This window comes from Salvelinus alpinus, chromosome 6, assembly GCF_045679555.1.
Source record: "Salvelinus alpinus chromosome 6, SLU_Salpinus.1, whole genome shotgun sequence".
Taxonomy (NCBI): domain Eukaryota; kingdom Metazoa; phylum Chordata; class Actinopteri; order Salmoniformes; family Salmonidae; genus Salvelinus; species Salvelinus alpinus.
The window spans coordinates 57292600-57308166 of NC_092091.1; the positions used below are offsets into that span (position 1 = coordinate 57292600).

The 15567-nt window shown below is 41.4% G+C and overlaps 1 protein-coding gene across 1 annotated transcript; it reads right to left on the bottom strand.

Moving 5' to 3' along the window:
* Positions 1-288: 288 nt before the first annotated feature.
* On the bottom strand, positions 289-12272 carry LOC139578975 (uncharacterized). Its single transcript, XM_071407141.1, has 3 exons — positions 11839-12272; positions 6177-6491; positions 289-871 (listed from the first exon to the last, which is right to left on the bottom strand). Exons 1-3 carry the CDS (start codon positions 11950-11952, stop codon positions 689-691), a joined length of 612 nt encoding a protein of 203 aa, XP_071263242.1. The 5' UTR covers positions 11953-12272; the 3' UTR covers positions 289-688.
* Positions 12273-15567: the final 3295 nt, after the last annotated feature.

The window sequence follows — 15567 nt, forward strand, 5'->3', positions numbered from 1 at the left end:
ACGTGTGAGGTGTGAGATGGAAATGTGTTTTTTGTATATCCCACCCCCCTTGAGACACAACCAGGTATCAGCCATTATTGACAGAGACCCTGGAGCACTTAGGGTTAAACGCCTTGCTCGAGCGCAGATCAACAGATTTTCTTCCACCTTGTCAGCTCGGGGATTCGAACTCACAACCTTTCAGTTACTGGCCTAATACTCTAACCGGTAGACTACCTGACACCCAGTGTCCTATGTTTGTTAGCAGCAAGTGGAGCTACAGCGCTAGTATGTCATGAATGACCAAAATTGCTTCAAAATCAACACTGTTATGTCACACATTGGTTGTATGTTGTAGTAGACTTTCTTATGTGTCCATGTCACCACTGTATATAGTTATTAACTTTAACATATACTCTTCTCCCTCTTTTCACATAATCTTTATTCTTCCACTGGCTGTTGTCACTCTTTTCCTTCTCTTCATTCCATTTCTCTCAGCCTTTCTGACTCCTGCATGCCTTCTCTCTTTCTTCTGCCACGTCACATCCTTCCACCTCATCCTCTCAATCTGTTTACCTCTCTCTCTTTCTTTCCATCCGTACCTCTTTCTATCTCTCTCTCTCTCTCTCCTCACCCCCTCCCTCTCTTTCTTTGTCTTCCCTGCTCTCTCCTTCCTCAACACAGGCTACTTCTCCCAATCTCTACTATCTCATCTCCGGGTCCTCCTCCCTCTTGCCCTCCCCCTCGTTCCGCGCTCCTTGGGGGCGGCTCCGTCGGGGTGCAGGGCCTTCAGGGTCTTGGAGGCGGTGAGCGTCCAGTGCTCCAGCTCGTTGAAGATGCGGTAGATCCAGAGCTTTAGCGCAAACGGGCTGCCGTTCACCGGACCATCTATCTACTCACGAGAGGGTGGGAGGGGGGTTGTAGAAGAAGAGAAAGGGAGGGAGAGAGAGAGGGTTAGGGAGGAACAGTCCGAGACAGAGAGTGAGAGCAGACAGAGTGAGGGAGGGAGAGCAAGAGAGAGAGAGAGACCGACAGAGAGAGAGAGAGCGAGGGATAGAGTGAGATGTGTTAGGACAGTGTTTCCCAATCTGTTCTCCGGAGATCCAGAGGGTTGTATATTTTTGTTCTAGCACACCCGATTTGACTGGTGGACTAATCAATGCCTGGTCAAACCCGGGGTGTGCCTCAGGAATAGATTAGGAAACACTGTACTAGAACATACGGCGGTGTCTGAAATTATTGACACCCTTGATAAAGATGAGAAAACATGACTGTATAAAATAAATAATTCAAATACTGAGCTATATTGTATCTTTAAAAAAATTAGAAAATAGATTATTTATAATAATACATTTGCTCAGAGACAGAGATTTTGTTTATCAAGTAATATTTATTTTCAAAAAGGTAGGAGTTAAAATTATTGACACCTCTGTTTTCAATGCCTCACCTTGTGACCATAACAGCACTGAAACTTCTTCTAAAATGTTTTATGAGTTGGAAAAAACATAGGGATCATATACCGTTCCTCATTGACATTCTTCGTCTGCACATATAAACTGCCCTCTTCTATTCAAACCACAGGTTTTCAATGATATAGCAAGATGGCGCCGACAGACATGGCAGCTCTGCTTCTAGCTCCAAAACAACTTTGCAGTATTAAGGTTTTTTACATTACATTATTAGCCCAGAATGTTTTTTGTGTTATTACATACAGCCAGAAATAACTTTTGGATATCAGAGCGGCGGCAACTCACCAGCATTACGACCAGGAATACAACTTTCCCGAATTGGATCCTTTGTTCGTACCCCCCAGGGCAATTGAACTTATCCCAGAGGCTGCTCCAAGACGCCGCCGGCGGAGAAGAGGTATTTGGAGTGGACTTCTAGTCCGACTCAGGACACCATCCACCGCTTCCGAGTATATTACTTGCTAATGTTCAGTCTCTGGACAATAAAGTAGACAAGCTCAGGGCGAGGATCTCCTTTCAGAGAGACATCAGGAACTGTAACATACTCTGTTTCACGGAATCATGGCTCTCTCGGGATATACTGTCTCCGTCCATACAGCCAGCTGGGTTCTTAGTACATCGCACAGACAGGAATAAAGAACTCTCTGGGAAGAAGGGCGGTGGTGTATGTTTCATGATTAACTTCTCATGGTGTGATTGTGATAACATTCAGAAACTCAAGTCCTTTTGTTCACCCGACCTAGAATACCTCACAATCAAATGCTGACCATATACCTCCCAAGAGAATTCTCTTTGGTTATAGTCACAGACGTGTATATTCCCCCTCAAGCCGATACCCCAATGGCCCTCAAGGAACTACACTGGACTTTATGCAAACTGGAAAAAACATATCCTGAGGCCCCATTTCTAGTACCTGGGGATTTTAACGAATCAAATTTGAGGAAAACACTACCGAAGTTCTATCAATACATTGACAGTAGTACTCACTCTGGTAAAACCACTGTTAATCCCCCTTTCGCAATGCCTACAAGGCCCTCCCCCGCACTCCCTTCAGCAAATCAGATCACGACTCCATTTTGCTCCTCCATTCCTATAGGCAGAAACTCAAACAGGAAGTACTTCAAGATTGTTTTGATCACGTGGACTGGAATATGTTCCGGGTAGCCTCTGAGAATAACATTGACATATACACGGACACGGTGACTGAGTTCATCAGGAAGTGTATAGAGGATATTGTTCCCACTGTGACTATTAAAACATACCCAAACCAGAAACTGTGGAAAAATGGCAAAATTTACGCAAAACTGAAAGCTCGAACCACCGCATTTAAGCATGGCAAGGTGACTGGGAATATGGTTGAATACAAACAGTGTAGTAATTCCCTCCATAAGGCAATCAAACAGGAAAACGTCAGTAGAGAGACAAAGTGGAGTTGCAATTCAACGGCTCAGACATGAGACGTATGTGGCAGGGTCTACAGACAATCACGGATTACATATGGAAAATCAGCATGTCACGGACACCAATGTCTTGCTCCCGGACAAGCTAAACACCTTCTTCGCCCCGCTTTGAGAATAACACAGTGCCACCGATGCGGCCCGCTCCTAAGGACTGTGGGATCTTGTTCTCCGTGGCCAACAAGGGTAAGACATTTAAGTGTGTTAACCCTCGCAAGGCTGCTGGCCCAGACAGCAACCCTGGCCGCGTCCTCAGAGCATGCACAGACCAGCTGGCTGGACTGTTTACAGACATATTCAATCTCTCCCTATCCCAGTCTACTGTCCCCACTTGCTTCAAGATGTCCACCATCGTTCCTGTACCCAAGAAAGCAAAGGTAACTGAACTAAATTACTATCACCCCGTAGCACTCACTTGTATCCTCATGAAGTGCTTTGAGAGGCTAGTTAAGGATCATATGACCTCTACCTTACCTGACACCCTAGACCCACTTCAATTTGCTTACCGCCCCAATAGATCTACAGACGATGCAATTGCCATCACACTGCCCTATCCCATCTGGAAAAGAGGAATATTTACGTAAGAATGCTGTTCATTGACTATAGCTCAGCCTTCAAAACCATAATACCCTCCAAGCTCATCATTAAGCTCAGGGCTTGGGTCTGAACCCCGCCTTGTGCAACTGGGTATGGACATCCTGATAGGCCGCCCCCAGTTGGTGAAGGTAGGAAACAACACCTCCACTTCACTGATCCTCAACACAGGGGCCCCACAAGGGTGCATGCTCAGCCCCCTCCTGTACACCCTGTTCACCCATGTCTGTATGGCCACCCACTCCTCCAACTCAATCATTAGGTTTTCAGTAGACACAACAGTATTAGGCCTGATTACCAACAATGATGAGAGAGCCTACAGGGAGGAGGTGAGGGCCCTGGTGGAGCGGTGCCAGGAAAACAATCTCTCCCTTAACGTCAACAAAACGAAGGAGCTGATCGTGGACTTCAGGTAACAGCAGAGTGTGCACGCCCTTATCCACATCGACGGGACCGCAGTGGAGAAGGTGGAAAGCTTCAAGTTCCTCAAGTTCCTCGTACACATCACTGACAATCTGAAATGGTCCAGTGTGGTGAAGAAGGCGCTACCACCTGGTACGGCAACTGCACTGACCGCAACAACAGGGCTCTCCAGAGCGTGGTGCATTCTGCCCAACGCATCACCAGGGACATACTGCCTGCCCTCCAGGACACCTACAGCACCCGATGTCACAGGAAGGCCAAAACGATCATCAAGAACATCAACCACCTGAGCCACAGCCTGTTCACCCCGCTATCATCCAGAAGTTCAGGTCAGTACAGGTGCATCAAAGCTGGGACCGAGAGACTGAAAAACAGCTTCTATCTCAAGGCCATCAAACTGTTAAATAGCCATCACTAGCCGGCTACCACCCGGTTACTCAACCCTGTACCTTAGAGGCTAGAATTTGATTTGAGTTGAGTTTCCGGTCCGGAGACTGAGATGGCCATTAGAATAATGTTGATTTTATGGCCAATTTAACCATTTATTTGTGGATTTTGATGTGTGCTTCGGGTTATTTTCTTGCTGGAAGATCCACTTGGTACTGGGTAAAGATCATGATGCCATTGACCTTAATAAGGGCCCCAGGACCAGTGGAAGCAAAATAGCCTCAGAACATCAAAGAGCCACAACCATATTTTACAGTAGATATGGGATTATTTTCTGCTCAGGCATTCTCATTTCGATGCCAACCCCATCACTGGTGTGCATGGCCAAAGAGCTCTACAAATGTCAAAGAAATTGCCACTTGAATTGGAGCAGGTGCTTAGGTCAGATTACATGAGAATTAGGTCTTTGGCCACACACACCAGTGCTGCAAGTGGATTTTCCAGTAAGACAATAACCCCAAGCACACATCAAAATCACATTGACTCGGTACTGGTACCCCCTCTATATAGCCTCGTTATTGTTATTTTATTGTTACTCTTTTTTTAAACTTTAGTTTATTTAGTAAATCATTTCTTAACTCTTATTTTTCTTGAAACTGCGTCATTGGTTAAGGGCCTGTAAGTAAAGTAAGCATTTCACGGTAAGGTCTACCTACTCCTGTTGTATTCGGCATATGTGGCAAATAAAATGTGATTTGATTTGAAAATCCACAAGGAATTGGTTAATTGGCCATAAAATCCACATTTTGCAATGGCCATCTCAGTCTCCGGATTTGAAACCCATTGAAAACCTGTGGTTTGAATTGAAGAGGACAGTCCATAAGAGCAGACTAAGGATATCAAAGATCTGGAAATATTCTTTATGGAGGAATGGTCTAACATCCCTCCCAATGTGTTCTCCAACGCATACATAAAAAAAAAAAAAAAGGTTAAGCGCTGTTATAAGGTGAGGTATTGAAAATGGGGTGTCAATAATTTTGACCCCTTATGTTTTTGAGAGAAAAAAATGAAACTTGTTAAACAAAATGTATATTTCTGATCAATTGTATTAGTATAAAATAATATAATTTCCCAATTTTCTGGAGCATACAATATAGCTCAGTGTTTGAATAATTTATTTTATACAGCCATTATCTTTATTAAGGGTGTCAATCATTTCAGACCCCACTGTATATATACAGTACATGTAAACAACTGATTTGACCTAACCGTATATAAATAATGAACAACAATCTATGATTAATAAACTATGTAATATAATCAGTTTGTTTATACTAGAAAGGATAGTCCTTACATAAACAGTTTATAAGTTTATCATACGTTGTTAACAAAAGCCTAATTTCTTCCTCTCCTCCTTGAACTCATCACTGATCTGAAATATTAGGGATATCTGAAAGCAAAATGTTTCCACCAGTCTTATCTGTCGTCTATACGTGGCCCTGGTTTACACTAAAAAAAGGAAATGAATATTGCCGCTACCTCGCTCTCCAACCAAGGTACATGAATTGAGGAGCAAACTGAAGTGAGGAGGAAATTCAGCAACTCTTGGAAGAGTGTCAGTTGATAAAATGCTTTATTATTGTTAAAACCAACATGTTTTGTCCCATAGCCTTCATCAGGGTTTACACTATATTATGTTCACCACACCAGCTATGTCAGATCAAGGATGACTTCCAAGTAGGATTTTACAGTTATTTTACAAGTATTGAAATGAGGCCTGCTGGGTCTACTGAGGGTTTCCAGTAGGTACTGTATATTAACCATTAGTGGGGCAAATTCACTTTACCATACACCAGTAATTCTGTACCTCAGTATTCTTCGGATCAGGAGTGAAGGCTGCAGTTCCAGCTCCGTCCGCAAGGAGGAGCCGTGTGCTCTCTAGCAGGTGCCCCAGCCGGTCCCTCACTGTTTTCTTCTGACTCTCGTATTCGGTCCTGTTCCTGTCGTTTCCCACCCCCTCTTCCCGGCCAATGGCATGGTCCAGGAGGTTCCGGCACTGTTGCAGGGCGGAGTAGAGGCGCCACAACATGTCATTCGGCGAGAGCTGGGAGGAGAGTGGTGGCACGGTCACCAGGCGGTCCCCGCCGATGGTGAGTTCCTCGGCGAACGTCTCCTTTTTTCTCTGAAGTGGGGAGTGAGGAGGAGGGATGGAGAGAGTGTGGAGGTGGAGAGGAAGAAGAGGGCGATAGCGTGTAAAGAAAAAACACATTAGCAGTATTTAAAAGTACATTTCCATGACGGTGAGTGGAGAAAAACTCATGTTTTAGTGCACAACCAAACTGTTACAGGGCAAGGCAATCAACCACAAATGACCAAAGTCAGGTATAACCCAACGATTAGTGCACAACCAAACTCAATGTGCTAATGCAACTCAAAGACAGCACTGCTAATCCAGTTCTCTAACAGAGACGAGGCATATATGACCAAAGGTGTACTGCTTAAGTGCCACTACCGTATTCTGTTAATCAAATATAAAGTACTAGTCATAGCCTCAACAAATTTGGGCAAGTGTTTCAAAGACACCACTTTTTTGTATTTTGCAATACCACCATGGACACCACGTTTAACTGCTCCAGAGGCTGAGGTTGTCAGAATATGGACACCGTAGTAAATGGAAGCTGTGGCCATGAGAATTGTATATATGAATAAGTCACTCATTCCGAGTTCGCATTTAAACCAAACTGCTTGTGCAATGGTTGACGAAGTACAAAAGAGCTGACCTAAGAGACTGTGGCAGTAAAGAGCCTGATTGTGCATTTTCCAATGATAATCTAGCAATTTTCCCTGATGAGCAACAACTGGCAAATGTTTGAACCCTATTGTGGTTAGGACAACATCCGCCCTGGCCCCATTGGAACAGAGAGGTTAGTGGTTCAAATGGATAGCTGGTTCAACTACCAGAACCAACCTTCCCCAACTTCACTCCAGGGGGACAAACAGGCAGGATGTGTGACATCATAGGTGTCGAGTCTGTGTCTGTGTGTGTCAGAGAGAGAGAGAGAGAGAGAGCGAGAGAGAGAGAGAGAGTTATTATATTCTATTGCATCTAGATCAGAGCATAGTGAGAGAGCTGTGACTCCATTGAGTACCTGGCCCCCGGTCACGACATTATACCAAGGTGCTAACATTCTGACCACCGTGAAAATGATTATGTGCCTGTGCGGTAGAATGATTACCGTGTAACATTGACCAGGCAGCCCTGCTTATGCAAGAGCAATGGTCAAGTAAATGTAAATGTGTATATAGGTTTGTAATAGGCAGCGAGGGAGGAAGCAGTGGAGTGAGCTATGAACTTTGAGGGATAGGCCTATATTGTATAGGCCTGTCTAGAGGGAGAGGCAAAGGTACGGCAAACCAGAGACAGCAAGCTCTTCACTGTCATGATCTATTACAATACATTATTACGAGTAATGACTGTGTGGTGATAGATAAGTTGAAAACCATTACATATTTGTGGGCTGTATCTTGAATAAATGCACATAAACCGCAAATGTATATATGTTGAGTAATATATAAAAACATTTCTATTTCGTTTTTATGTTATTTACTTTCAGTTTCAGTGTTAGGGACAGAAATAAGCCTATGTGTGGGAGGCTAGGAGACATGTGTTGTATAGTTTTGTGTTTTTTGGGATGTCACTTCTTGCACTGTGGGGAAGTAATGCATAAGGGGCAATTCCATGGTAACGTAATTACGCAGATTTTTCTCTTAAAAATGTATGGCAAACCAAAACCATTGATTTCAAAGTTGAACAAACCATATGATTCTATGCATAAGGACTAGTTTGAACAATTTACACAGAAAAGTTCACAAAATCACATTTACTAGAAGAACTGTGCAGATGCAAAGTTTGGTAACAGAATTACAATAAAGTTTCCCTCAGATGTTTAAGCACATTTTCCAAAAACTATTGTTTAATATTAAGTTTAAAATATTTCTGCAGAAATAATGGGGTGTCAGCTACGACATGACACTTTGAGTTTGAAAAAACATATATTTTGGATATTGAACTACAGTACGTGAAATGGTTTTACCTCCGGTAATGGAATTACGGTAACAGAATTACATCATGGGTCCCTGATCTGTGTTGTACAGAAATACATAATTATGGATATGAATATCATTCCCTTCATGGTGATATATCCTGAATAGCTACACAGGTAGAAATATGCAATATTCTTATTTTGCATATTTGGTTATTATTCTACACACGGGCTATTATTGTAATGAGCAGCCCCCCCCCCCCCCAAAAAAATAATCTGAACCAATCATAGACGTCTATGTTTCACAAATTTGAAAATCACAGTACAGCACATTAGAGTTCAGTACAGTACATATGTTCAGTACAATACTGAACATTATACTGTACTCTACTGCACTGTACTGAATTCTACTGTGCTGTACTGTGATGTCCAAACTTGTGAAACATAGACGTCTATGATTGGTTCAGATTTGGTCCAGCCACGGATGTCCGGTGTCGGTGGGTGCTCAGTGGATGAGGATACTTGTTACTGTAAATGGAAAGAGGGTAGGGGGTAGGTGTCATGGTAGGTCTCAGGAGAGTGACATTAACTGGAGAGCGAGAGATACCACAGTGTGCCATCACAGCAGCAAGATTTGTGACCTGTTGCCACAAGAAAAGGGCAACCAGTGAAGAACAAACACCATTGTAAATACAACCCATATTCATGTTTATTTATTTTCCCTTTTGTACTTTAACCATTTGCACATCGTTACAACACTGTATATATACATAATATGACATTTTAAATGTCTTTATTCTTTTGGAACTTCTGTGAATGTAATGTTTACTGTTCATTTTTATTGTTTACTTCACTTTTGTTTATTATCTACTTCACTTGCTTTGGCAATGTTAACATATGTTTCCCATGCCAATAAAGCCCCTTGAATTTAATATGATTGAGAGAGAGAGGCAGAGACAGAGAGCAGCAGAGAGGAAGCGTGAGAGGGAGGGGTTGTCCAGTCTTGCTTTGACCACCAGATGACAGAAAAAGGAGAAAAAAACTAAACAGTTATGAGCTAAACATAGCAGTATACCAGTGGAAGGGAGGACAGTAGCAGGTGACCCAACTGTGGCTTGTGACTACTCTGATTTTCCATTGTAGCCATTTCAATTGCAGTAATTCCATTACTACAATTTGGTAACAGAACTATAAGTTTTAATCAACTAATAATTCATGAACAAACTTGATATCAATAAGAACACTATAATGAATTGGTAGGTCTACCTTTACATGTTACTTCTGTGAACTTTTATAATCCTCCCTCCTCACGAGGGAAATTAGAAAATATCTTCACGACAATGTTATTAAACTTACCAAAATAATTTCTCCAAAACTAAATAGAAAAGTGTTGATATTATTTGGCAGGGCTCTTTACTTCTACATTGTTGTGTTTTGGTGCATCTCTAATATCTTTTTAAGATGTTAGATGCTGTCTAAGACCCATTTTCCATCTGTTTGACCAGAAATAAAAGCCTTTGCTTATTCCTAATTTTTAGGATGGAAAATGGTTGAAAAATGTATATATGCCTTAATTCCTAACAAATATAGACTCTTAGCTTTCATTTGACACCCAATTTGACATGCTCCTATGAACTTTACGTGTTGGTGTTCATGGGTCCGTTAAAATGGAAATGCCCTAAGGTGATGGGTCAGGTCATAGGTTAGGTTCGGTTTAAAGGTAGACTCAGCGAGATGACGTCGGTGCACGAAGTGAACAGTAGTAGTGGGAACATTTTTTGCAACAATCAGGAGCGTTGAAGCGCGTGGCTAAACGTCTCTGCTGTTTTGGTCCCGTGGCTACCACGTTGTAGCAGCATAAAGCGCACCCTTGCCAGTACGCACATATTATGTGTGACTGTGTATGAGCAAAGTCTTGCATCATGCTCATCTCAATGGGCACGTTCGAGCTGATCATTTTTGTCAAGTTGGTGACAATCGTTGCTCACCACCTTTCAAATTGTGTTGCATTCTGGGGTTAAAAATTGTCTGACTTGCGCCTACCTGTCGACTGCATGAACTTTACAAAAATCATGTGATCAAAGGGCATGAAGTTTTGACTGCAGTCGACTGCAAGTTGCTGCAGTTGCTCTTCACCAACTTCGTCCTGTAGCCATCTCCTGCATTGTGAAGGCTCTATTGTCAACCAATCATTAGGGTGTTTTTGTTTGACCCATGTGACCAAAAACAAGAACCAATTTGCCATGATTTCTGTGTACAGTGGATATATAAAATAAATGTGATATTTGAGTCTCTCTCTCTCTACTTTATTGTACAATGTGTAAACACACAATATTATATTATGATTTCGGTTTGTGTGATATGGGGGTTAGATACATGTTTATTTCTAAATTATAAAGAAAACCATTTATAATCAATGGCAACACTGTTATGTTGATTTGAGCCTTGCTGTTGGAAAACCACATTAGTGTCGACTTGCATCTACTGTCGGGTGCTTTAGCCTTACAACTCAAACACGCCCAATATGGTGCTGTTTGTGGCAATGTCATCTTGCTGAGTCTACCTTTCAGTTATAAAGTCAATCTCAATGTGAACCATTAGATTCAAAAGCTTGAAACCTCCGTAAAAAAAGCTTGAAAACCCCATTCGATTTTTGCCCCCATTTTTTAAAAACCTGAACATAATTCATTAGGGTTTTTATTTTAGTTCGTTTTGGTGTCAAAGATAATAATTTCAGTAAAGTTGGAGTTTTTCAAACGGGTTTGTTCATTATTTTACTACGGTAAAAAAACGAATATATATATATTTATATATATATATATTTAGTTTCACACGTTTTTTTTTTACTATAACCTTAGTAGACCTTATTGCCTAATATTGTGCAGGCTATTGGGGTGGTGATTCAAAAGCATTGTCTTATAGTTAGTTGCCTGATAGATAACGGTTACATTCGTAACCGCTTCCCTTCCTCCCAGCAAAGAGCCCGAGTACGCAGGTTGAGGTGTGTGCGTATTGGAGGGGGATTTATCTGGCCATTTGGCAGGAAATCAAGAATACTGTGATCATTCGCACCCCATCATTCACATAGTGTCATTCATTGAGTGAAAAAGCGATGCACATGGAAAAACGTGCATGTCCAGAAAACCGCCTACCTCTGTCATTGTTTTTATATGGGGCGTACATGACTATTCACATATTCACTCCCCCTCCTTATCTAGCTACATTCCTGGACCCCCACTCCTGGATCGGATGCCACACACACACACACACACACACACACAAACAATCCATCAATACATGTCCATGCATCACCCACATTTCCATATCCCAGTCTTCCATATCCCTTGCATAGGCTAGAATACTGGCCAAATGACATGTTTTGTCCAGTAACCAGTAGGCCTAATAACAGGTTAATAATTGCGAAGCAAAATGCACTAGCCTGTCCAGACTTCACCCACTCTAGGCTACACTCGAATAAATACTTACATACAGTTCCAATAAGAGGGTGCATTCATGGTTTAACTGCTCAGCAACAGCAGCTGCCCTCGCAGTTCGAGACTGTTCCGAACCAGTCCCTCTTCTTGTCCGTGTCCCTGCCATATTCAGTAAGGAAGCAACAGACAGGCACCGGATAGCGTTAACGTTTTTGTTTTTTTTACCTTCTCTTATGTCAACTAGTTTTCCCGTTTCATATTCCTAAAAGTTAGACAGCCAACAGGAAGCGCGTCTCGGCCTTTTCTCACCCTGTAACCAAGCCAGTTAATTAATGACCTTTCTGAAAACGAATTCCTTCCCTAACTTCCACAACTTTACCCCTTGTGTTACTATGTTACAGTATTAATGTCCTTGTCTAGTGCCACTCCTCCCCTTCCCTTGGGTGGTTTATGTCAGGCAGGCATGTGGAATTTAACGGGAGAACTAAAGCCGAGGCGTGTGAATGGGAGGAGTCGCACGTTGGTGAACTATTATTTATACATGAAGAGTTTAAACGAATTAGCTTGACAGAATTACGAATCCATTCACCAGGACTAGTGATGCGTTGATTTTCTAGTCGTTACTAGGAAAGTCGGAAATGTCAGACTTGCTAATTGGTATGTTCATCCAGTTAGCAAGTATGACATTTCCGACTTTCCTAGTTCCTACTAGCACATAATTGTGGTATAGGCTATATCATTGGAAAGTGCTCAAAGCAGCAGTTTACTGCCCAAATTAATAACTCAGCTGATTTGATGATCAAGTATAGTTTTATTATTAGGTTATTGTGTGGCTCTATAGTTATTGCTTGTCAATAACCGGGAAAATGGGTTTATAACCAAATCATAGGCTAATATGCATATGCCTAGAAAATAGCAACATTTCTAAACAGTTGAGTGCGCGTTTTTCTTTTCCATTTCCCGGAACGTTCTATACTGTTGCAAGGTCGGGATTAGTAACATTGTTGTAGATCGCGGGGGATAGATGGAGCCTGTTGTATATACTGAATTATTAGAGAAATACGAGGGCTAAAAGTTTACAAAAGGGTTGGTGTGGTATGTCTGTAAACATCTAAAATGCGTTGACATTAATAGTCTACAGCCACAAACAAACAAATAACTTGTAAATGAAAGACGATAAATAGTTTGGAATAATGTAACAGTTGATTATGTAATTTTGTTAGGACCAGTGTGAAGTCAACTTTATATTATCTTGAAGCCTTGGGTGTGAAAGATAACACCTTGAGCTATATATGATGTGTACTATTTCTGTGTAATTCTAAAGCTAAAATCACGCTAAACCAGTTCAATTGGAATTTTAGAGGATTAAATGTATTAACAAAAATGTCAGACGTTACTCTTCCAAAGTGTCAGATGTATTTTTTTGTTGTCTAGATTGGCAACATTCAGGTATGTTCCAAAGTGAAATACCACTCCGATACTCAGGGTGACATAGTGTCCACTTCAAACAGTGAAGCCATTTTGACTCATACATGCGCATTCCTTATTAGCGTCACGGCAGCAACTTTAGCGTACCAACAACAACATTGACTTCCGGTGTTTCGATTTTACCTTCAAAATCAAAGTCTGCAGTAAAACGCTATGTGTATGATACAAAACCAATCCGTTAACATTATGTTTCTAATGTATAACTACATCAGAGAAAAATCTAAACGTGTGAATATTTACCCATGCAACAGAACATAGCAATTCACTATATAGGGAATACACATTGGACTGTAGAGGAAAACGTTTACTTCCAGTCTCATTTACGTTTACTTCCAAATAGCCAAATCATAAGAAGTGTTGTTGGACTTTTACTGTGGTCAAACAGCTTAAAATGGGGTGCCTGGACACTATACAGTTAAAATATAGCACTATGACACAGGACGCATACAGTATACTGTCATACCTTATACTGTAAAAGACACATATCTTAATCTTCCTTCTGGGGTACACTTTGGAAGAAATACAACATACAATATGTTTATTCAAAAAGTCAAGAGAGATGCAAGTAAATTTGGTCCAAAAAAAGTATACTTTATTCATAAGAAATATCACATTGACATGAATTAATACAATTGATCATCAACAGTTACAAGTTTTAAATTAGTTTCAAGTTTTGTCACGTGCACACGTAAAGTGAAGTGCTGACTTGCTAGTTCTTTCCCAAAAATGCAGTATTCAATATCAAATAGTATGAAGTCGATTTTCTTTAAAACACACGGGAAATAAGAAAAACACGAGAAAGTAAGCTATATACAGGGTCAGTACCAGGGACACTGGAGTGGTTAAGGTAGATATGTACATGTAGGCAGCGGTAAGGAGAAAGTGACTGGTAGCAGGATAAATAATAACAAATCAACATAGCAGCAGCATAAAGGCACCCTCATACTAGGTTCGGTTTGCTTCTACCAGAACTCGGCTAGGCAAAGCGAACGTCTGTGCCACGCATATTCCCTTAAAAACACATTCGTTTGTAAAACGAGAAGAAAAATGGCAATATTACGGTTTGTCCCTCTTGAGACGACGTAGCAATAACATAGCCATAACACTTCCTCAAAATATTTCTAATCAATCAAAGATAAATACAGGCCTTAGTGGTGGGTGGGTGTGCTGGTGTGTGCATGTGTGGTGATGAGTGTGTACGTCTATGTGTGTCGGTGTCAGTGTGAGTGTGTGTGCAGGAGTGTCAGTACGTGCATGTGTGAGTGTGTGGGTAGAGACCCGTGAGTGGCATATAGTGCAGATAGTCAGTGCAGATAGACCATGGGTGAGGATGGCCAGCTATTTTCTAGCTGTTCAAAAGTCTCAGTGCCTGGAGTCACCATTATATTCAATGAACCTGATATACTGTATACACATTCTTACATAACATTTCATGCAATAAAAATTTTTCCCCTGATAATTCGTACAAAACCTCATGTTTTTGTGAATGAATTCATTGATGTTATCTCCAAATAGGACTGCTTAAGTGTACACACACACACATAGGGACCACAACTACTTCCATCTACTCCTCTCTTCACCATACGGAGCAGCACCTAGACCAAACCCTTAACCTACCCTTTACCCTAAACCGGGTTTGTATCCTAACCCCAATCCCGCCCCTTACCCTAAACCGGGTTCGTATCCAAATCCCAACCCTACCCTCCCCATACATCACTATATGCCTTAGAGCCCACCCCTGTCTTTATTCATGTTGTGTATAGTCTGATGTTTTGTTTTGACTCCTATTTTGTTCTTTTTCTTTTCATTTCTAGAATTGTGAAGTGACTTTGGGTCCTTGAAAAGCACTAAGTCCCATGTATTATCATCCTCCTGAGCTTTGAAATTCCCACAATGATTAGAACATTCATATTTCAGAACAATGTCCACAACCTTTCCATGTAATGCCAAATACTGTAGAGATATTTCTGTAGTGAGTGAAGGATGCCCTCCATTTCCTTCTCATACTGCTTTATGGAGTCCATTATTTTAACACTCAATGTAATACTATTGCAAGCACATTACTTTCTTTTTCATGTTTATAGCTATGGCCATCCAATGTGCTTTTAAATGCACAGGTATTATATAAAAAAATGTAAACACCACCAATTGCGTGCTATTCTAGGTACCTTAGGCAGAACATCATCCTCTCAGAACAGAAATTCTGTGACTGTTGGCACATCAACACAACGTGATCCTCCAAATTAGATTTTATAAGATCAAGGTACACATCAATGTAGTGTTGTGTGGGTGT